Here is an 8602-nt window from a genome sequence, read left to right on the forward strand (position 1 = left end):
GGATTGAAGGAAGGAAGATGCTTTAAATGCAGTTTGGTTGTTTTTGATGCGACTTGAAATTAGCCAACAGTTCTTCCTAATTGCAAAAACTTTAGCCTGAGAAATCATTTCATTAGTTACTTTTAACAAAATATTTAATACTTCTACTACCACCACCACTTTCCCTACTACATGACTTCTGTTTTACTTCTTCGTCGAGATGAAGCAACCGAGTATGGTTACAATTTAATTCTAGGCTGTTGAAGATATACAAAAGCCTGTGTACACAACATATTGAATTTTAATTGTCTTCATTTTGCTTCCTAAGAGAGATCCATTCGATTTAATTCTTGATTCTACTACAAAAATTTGTTTATTCCAATTACTCATATTTTTTTTTGTGTCAACTTGACTCCTTTGCATGAATTATTTTCCATTGGTATTACTCTTCGAGAACATTTTTTTTTTATTTTTGATTTATGACCTACATGAACACTAAACAGATTAATTTTTATCACATCAAATATATTTTCCAGCTTATCTTTCAATCTATATTTTTGCTTGTTTTCCGAATGCTATCATTAAAAAATGTTATGCAATTACGTACTCAGGCAGACAAATAAGAAATCCATCATGTTTATACAGATCCACAAATATATAGATAAGTGATAGAAAATTGAATGCAACTTTTATGTTTTTCTATATTTCAGTCAGTTTTATAAAATATATTATTTTCTTCTGAAAAAACTCATTGAGCCAATAAAAACTTATGTCATAACTATTTTTGTGAAAATTTTTAATACAAACTTTAAAATTATTTTTACTAAAATTTATACATTTATGTAAATGTTACAGTTGTGAGAATTAGGAGTATTATTACCCTAATATGAGGAGTATTGGTGCAAGTATACTTCAAAAGAGGGTTTATCTTTTCCTGGACATCATTCGTAGAAGGGCATTTAAATAATTCAAATAATCTCAATGGCGAGTACATTCAATATATTACATCAATATATACTTTCTGGAACTCATTTATCACGCTATAAGGTTAGTAATAATTAGTTACCTATTCTACGAACAATGAGAACTAAAATGTAATATTTTAATTAAATCTTATCCTCTTAAAAGACACGAAGGAAAAACTTTAGAAGCCATAAAATAAATAAATTAAATTAAATAAAATTAATAATTACTCCTCTTTCCATACTCAAGAACTAAATTTATTAATCAATACTATCATTCCATAGAGACTCTATAAATAGTCACAACACTACACATTAAAAAAAACATAATTTCTAATTTAAATTTACTATTCACAACTTATGAAGATCCAATCTCTGAAGAAGTAAACCAAAAATATATGGAATTATGATTTATTTATTTTTTTTATAAATTTATACTCGCATAATTTTGTATCTAAATTGCAAATTACAAGTAACTGAATGCATAAATTAATAGAGACATTCCTCTCACTGTTCTACAGATTAGTCCACGTCATTATTTATAAATTATAATTTAATTTTTCTTTTGTATTATTCATTTATATAGTTAGTATTATACACCTGGTTTAAATATCGCTGATAAAATTTAATAGATATCTTCTCTTAAATCCAAAAAGCATGTGCAATTTACATCGTATATCTATATATATATATATAATAAATTATGTATATATATAATAAAAATATTCACAGTTATTATATTACACGACCATTAGAAAGACCATATTTTTCGCAAATCTTTATTTTTTTAAAATTGTCGTTAATACCATTCATTATCCATTGCACACTTAACGACTCGGTTTTTTTCCCATGAAAGATAAAAATATTTTTTTTAATTGATAAGAATAGTAAGATTTTATTATGTAATCACATACACACGTATAAAATGTGTACTATATATAAACTATAATTTTCACTACACATTTAAATGCTATTGAAGTCTTAACGAAGCATGTAATCTTGTAAATTAATTTGTCCCTAAAATTCTATAAATGCAAGTCTGGTCCATCTGAAAGGATCAACAATTTTTCACAATTCTTCGCACTTTCCTACTTCATTCCCCGTTTAGTTGTGTTTCTCGTTCTTCATGAAATCATAAACTACAGAGAAATCCTTGTTGCCCAAGCCCTTTGACTTTAATGTACGGTAAATTTGATGAGCCATACCACCCAATGGAATTGGTGTATTAGAGGCAGTAGCTACACCAGAAGCCAAGCCCAAATCCTTGGTGATTAAATCAGTAGAGAAACCACCCTTGTAGTCATTGTTGGCTGGTGCAGTAGCTGTAATGCCAGGAACTGGATTATATAATTCAGATGCCCAACAACGACCTGTTGATGAGTTGATAATATCAGCGAATGTTTGTGGGTTCAAACCCAAACGGATAGCCAAGTTCATTGCCTCGGAAACACCAATCATAGAAATACCCAACATCATGTTGTTGCAAATTTTAGCAGCTTGACCCATGCCGTAATCACCACAGTGTGTAATACGTTTACCCATGCACTCCAAAACAGCTTTTACGGCCTTGTATTCAGCTTCAGTGCCACCAACCATGAAGGTCAAGGTCGCTTGTTCTGCACCAGGCACACCACCAGAGACTGGTGCGTCAATGAAACGTGCGCCCTTCGAGCTGACCATCTTCTGGATGGATTTCACAACGTTGGGATCAATTGTGGAGGAATCGATGAAAATTGTGTCCTTATTCACACCATTGGCTGTCATTTCATTGTATGTGTTGGCGACGATGTCGTTATTTGGCAACATAGTGATGACGAAGTCAGATTTCTGTGCCAGATCGCTGGTTTTCTCATAAACAGTAGCGCCCTTGGCCTTGAGATTATCGCAAGCCTGCTTGGAAATATCAAAAACATGCAATTTGTGGCCTTGCTTCATCAAGTTGCTAGCCATGTGTCCACCCATATTGCCCAAGCCCACGAAGCCGATGTTCTTGGAAGCACCCTGTGTAGACATGCAACGTACCAGGGTTTGGCTAAGAGCGTTCATTGCTGGAGAAGTACACACAATACGTAGAGCCATTTTGCTATATTTTTCAGTTATCCAAAGCCTATTGAATCGAAAGATAAACGCAATAAAAATTATGTAATTTAGTTAAAATACGCAGCACAAATAAAAAATAAAATAAAAAATTCCACACCTCAGCAAACTAAGTTCACGAAATATCCCTCACGTTCTGTTCGTTGCCAAAAGCACACTGTTCTCCCAGTAGAGAACAAATTTGCTGCGAGTCGTTCAATTTACTAACCTTCAACGACCCCCGCTTCCTCAGCTCAGCATAAAAGCACATCATCATTGTTTGTCGAATCTGTCTGCTCCATTCTCGTTCTACACATTTTCACTCACACAAACGCAACGCAACCAAACGCAACGTTTGCAATCCAAAATAAATTAAAGTTGTCAAGCAATTTTGCTCCACACGCGCCGCTGTTTGCTTTTGTTGTTGTTTTTGTTGTTTGAGAAACCGGCGAGCCTACAAGTGGCAAAAGTAGTTTTATATGCAGTGCTTTTGCTCTCTGAGTTTTGATAGGCGTTGTTGGTTGGAACCAGAATTGTTTTTATACAAAAGCACACGCGATGTTTGTGGAGCATAAAACCGTATGGTGTGATCATGACTCTGTCGCTCCAGGAAGCTTTAAGCGCTACACATTATTTATGAATATTAAATTTATTTTATTAAGATTAGTTTTAGTAAAATTTGTCGATGGTTATAATATGTAGTTTATAATTATGATATTAAGGCCGTGTGCGAATTAGAGTAAATTGAGGTAAAGGAAATTGTAATTTTCTAGAGACTTTTTATACTATACTTATGTAAATATTTATTTATTTATTTATTGCACTTATTTATTATTTTTGGTTAGAAGTTTTCAAATTTATTTATTAAACATCTCATAAAATTTTCACAATGGGAATACCTAATTTACATAATTTTTACTCGAAATATGGTACATATCAATATCGCTGCCATACGGACATAATTTGCTATTTCCCTCAATTTACCATCAATTTACTTGAACTCGCACACGGCCTAAGTATTTCACCTTAAAGAATATGAAGTGAAATTATGTGTATATAATTTACTTATTAAATATTAGTTTACTTATCAAAAAAATGTAATAATATATATAATAATATTAGGCATACAAAAGAAATGCCTGGTATTTGTGAATAAAATTGCAATTAATGTATTCAAAATAATTATATGAGGTCTAAAGAGGCTTAAAGTGTGGTAGTACATAGTAAGTAGTTTAATTATCAAACTAAATTAATGGCGTATAATCCTGTATGACAACTTTATTGTTTATTAATCCATTTGCTTGAGATTTGCATATTTATAAACTAAATATTTATGAAATACTAAGTATTATTATATTATCATTTATAGGGTTTTTGTTTTTTTTTTTTTGTTAATGTATAAAAGTTCAATTGAAGGTCATATTTTGTATTTTTTCAGTGATTTCTGGCACCTGAAATAGGTGTTAAAATAAAAATCCGATCGATAATTGTTCACATTTTGTAAACCTTTAACATTTTGCGTCAGCAAAATATTATGGTAAAACTTGCATACAGTTTTTGGGCTTAGCAAATAGAAATGAAAAAGTTCATAAAAAAAATTTTTTTTGTGCATTATTTGCACTTATTAAATTTTAATGTTTATTAAAATTAATTTTGTTTTTAAATACCAATAAAAAGTTTAAAAATATAAAAACCAAGTTTTAAAAACCATAAAAAATTATAATATTAGGATTAAAAAGTTATTAAAATTCAAAATTGACTCCACTTAACTGATTCAGAAAATACCGGTTTTTTATCATCTAATTTCAATTTAGCCACAATATATACTACGACTATATAAAGTATATTGTTTGTTCATAAACTAGAAATTATTTCTTTTAAATGAAACTAAAACATTTTTCAATATATATATATATATTATGTTACCCACTCAAACTACCAAGTTGTTTCTTTGTTCTACGTTATTAAATCATTTCAATACATTATAACTTAAATTTAACACAAAATCAGCTTTTATAAATTCTTTTGATTACAATCTATAGCTGATATATTTAACTCATAGATATTAATGTTAGATATTAATATTAGTTACTGATGAGCCCTATGTCATGACGTGCATATTTGAACCTCCTTTAGCAGTATATTCTTAATTGTGTTTTTTTATATTATACAACATTATCAAAATATTAAAACTCTTTAAGTTATCATTATAAAATTGTGTAGCATGTATTGAAAGTCATAATTGCCAGTTACTATTATTTCGTACAACTGGAAATGTGTAGTTGATACGTTCCAAGCAATTTGTTTTGTATGCGCTGTTTGCCTGTTAGAGCTTTTAATAGAAATATCTCTTTTGGAAAGTCATAAGCTTTCATGAAAGCTTGAAAACGTATGCTTTCATATCAAAAGAAAGATTATTTTTTATCAACAATAAATGTAAAAATCATCAATCTAAATATTTAGAGTTCACACACAGTCAAGTTGATAATTATTAATAATGTATGGTAAAGCTTTTATTCATTAAGATTGATTTTCACATTTACAACATAAATATGTACGAATCTATGTATGTCCACAACCAAACAAAAACAAATTAAACGAATTTGATAGAAAAACATAGAACTCGTTTTGTAAACATAGAATGTGTTCTGTAAACATAGAAAGTGTTCTGTAAACATAGTATCCCACAGTTTTGAACTATAATCAAAACTCACATTTTTTTAATTTAAAAATGAAAGGTATTAAAAAAAAAACAACTCCAGCTATAATCTTACTTCCTCATAGTACATCCTTACTCTATACCAGTGGTTCCCAACTGGTGGATACATAGTTTGTAGTTTATTCACTGAGACCGCACACACACACTTATTAAAAAACAAAAAATAAACACAAAAAATTTCCAAGTCATTATAGGTATACCTATTTTATAGCCTATATAATGTACCTAAACCAGAGATGCATAAAGCATATTAAAATAAACATACAGTTTATTATTCTTAAACTTTGTGATCCCTATTAAAAATAAAAATATTATAATGGGTCTTGGTCAAGAAAATGTTGGAAACCACTGTTATATACCATCATTTTTACCAAAAAATCCAGAATATTAGAAAGTATTTTAGATTCTTTGCTTTTACCATCCGATGTTACTATAGAAAAGTCTGTACGTTTTAAAAAATAGTGCCTTCAAACATTGCTGTCAAATAATAATTATTGATCTACGAAGATCAATTTTCGGATAATGATTTATATTTGAATAATGATGTGGAAAAATGATTTAAATATGTTGTTGTTCAATTCTTAAGACTATATACGTATAAAAAAAGTAAAATATACACCAAAAAATGAAAATATTTTAAAATCGGATTACTTTAAATTAGCAATGCTGGGATATATGTTTTTCAGGCACATACACCAATTTTAATTATAAATTACATCGATACTATATTTTATATTAATTGATATGTTTTGGCTTGGGTCTTTGATAATTATAATTGGGTCTTTATTAATAATTCAAGTCAGAAAAAAATAAATAAATATATTAATATATAACAGAATATGCTAACAAAACAACTGTTCCATTATTTAAGTGTGCAATTTATGAAATAAAAGAAAACGTGAAGACATCACACACCCACCCAATATTGAGGGTACCCTCAAAACCATCATTGCAGATGGTTTTATATACGCTAAAGAGATTAGTTTAAACTTTATTGATTGAAATTATTATCGAAGGTTTGAAATACAGTAATAAAATAGTATATGAATTATGATCATAATTTCTATAATCCTAAGTATTATCTGCAGCGATATACATAACAGGGAATATTTGAAAATAAACAAGGCATCGAAGAAAAAGAGTTATAATTGTTAAGAATACAAGATACTACAATTTCACTGTAACCTTTTCAATATTGCTGTATATACCCATATTGTATTAATATAGTGTTATGAATATAGATAGTATTTACTTATTTAATAGTGAATATTTGTGTATCGATATAGATACAATATAGGTACTTGATTTTATAAGATTTTTAATTTTAAAAACAACCTGGTTTTTATTTAAAGTTTATATTTTATGCTAACATTCAAAGTTTTGAGGCTTCTCGGGCAGCTTCTCAGGATTATGATATATATTGTACTATATAATATTAGTGTTTATTTTTCCAAAGAATCGTGATAACATGCTTTTTTGATGGACTTATCTAAAACACTCAGTATTTTGATAAATATTGAAAACGGACTCATCACACTTACAATTTTTTTCCTTTCTCGCACCAAGGAATTTAACCTCTCGCGAGGTTAAAGCACATTGGTGCTTAAAACTCTATAGGTGTATGGTATACCAGCACACTCTTCACTTGTACAAATTTTTCCAGAATCTGATGCCTGTTCAGATATCTATAATTATGTGTATTTATATTGAAATGATTATTATATACCATGTATTTAAAAAATGCAACTAAAAGCATGTTATGTAGTATGATAATGTTATGTTTAAATATTTAAATGCTTCAGTATTTACATAATTTATGTTATTAGTATTTGAATTTCACATTACAAATTATGAAGAAAATATGTTTCGGAATTTTTACTAATAAATTTAAATTGGACATTGCAATTATGAATTATTAAAAATATTTGACTGACTCAATTTCGCCTCATGGCAATGTTATGAAAATTGATATTTTAAAGTGAATAAATATGAAATATCATATTATGTATTATGACAAAAATTTGCAATATTTTTATTTTTTACTTTTGAAATTGCAGCAAATCTGAACTCATTCTCTTACATCATAAAACAGTTTTATGCTTAACAAAAAAACAGCAAAACTACATTTAAGCGCACATAATTTCACTACAAAAACAAAAAGAAATAAAATACATTTTTTTTATTTCTTTAAAAAAAAACTAAAATCGCAACAAACTAAGCCTGAAATACGTATGACCATTTCTGCTCCAAAACAAGTCCAGCACATTCATGAGTTAATAAGCCATTTCAGAAAATCTGGTTCGAAAGTTGATACACAAACTTTTGGGAAACGCAAGCAACTGGAATCGACGTAATGAAGCACAACACTTGCACAAATCTCACATTGAGTGACATCGAGCAGATGTAGTTACACATCGAATCCGAATCTTTTGCTGAAATTGAGTTTAATTAAATACAACTCTGCTGACACAATAAGCACTGCTAATCTATAACATCGCCAAGAGATGGTACTTGGATTGGATTAGATTCGCTTTTATAAGAGCTCAAGTCAGTGCTGCTGGAAAATGTTGGAGCCATCGAAAATAAAAACACAATAATCTGTGGATCACCATAATTGGAACAAATTATCTTGCATGCAGTAATCTCTTAATCATAAAGAACTAGTAGATGACCCGGCGAACTCTGTTCCGCCTTAAAGGCAATAAATAAGCAGTTTTTTTTTAATTGGAAAAAATACAAAAAAAAAAAAATACCTACATTAATCATTCATAATTTATTTGTGTATTTTAGTACACATCGCAAATTATCTATTTGTTGACCTCTGTTGTTCGCTCGACCTTCAGTCCTTAAATTTGCAGTATTTCGT

General features: G+C 29.1%; 1 protein-coding gene across 1 annotated transcript; it reads right to left on the reverse strand.

The window, feature by feature from the left end:
* Positions 1-1705: 1705 nt before the first annotated feature.
* LOC119683689 (probable 3-hydroxyisobutyrate dehydrogenase, mitochondrial) lies at positions 1706-3212 on the reverse strand. Its single transcript, XM_038097493.1, has 2 exons — positions 3139-3212; positions 1706-3048 (listed from the first exon to the last, which is right to left on the reverse strand). The coding sequence occupies exon 2, from the start codon at positions 3018-3020 to the stop codon at positions 2046-2048; it is 975 nt and encodes a 324-aa protein (XP_037953421.1). The 5' UTR covers positions 3021-3048; positions 3139-3212; the 3' UTR covers positions 1706-2045.
* Between the last annotated feature and the right edge of the window lie 5390 nt (positions 3213-8602).

This window comes from Teleopsis dalmanni, chromosome 2 (assembly GCF_002237135.1).
Source record: "Teleopsis dalmanni isolate 2A chromosome 2, ASM223713v2, whole genome shotgun sequence".
NCBI classification, from domain to species: Eukaryota; Metazoa; Arthropoda; class Insecta; order Diptera; family Diopsidae; genus Teleopsis; species Teleopsis dalmanni.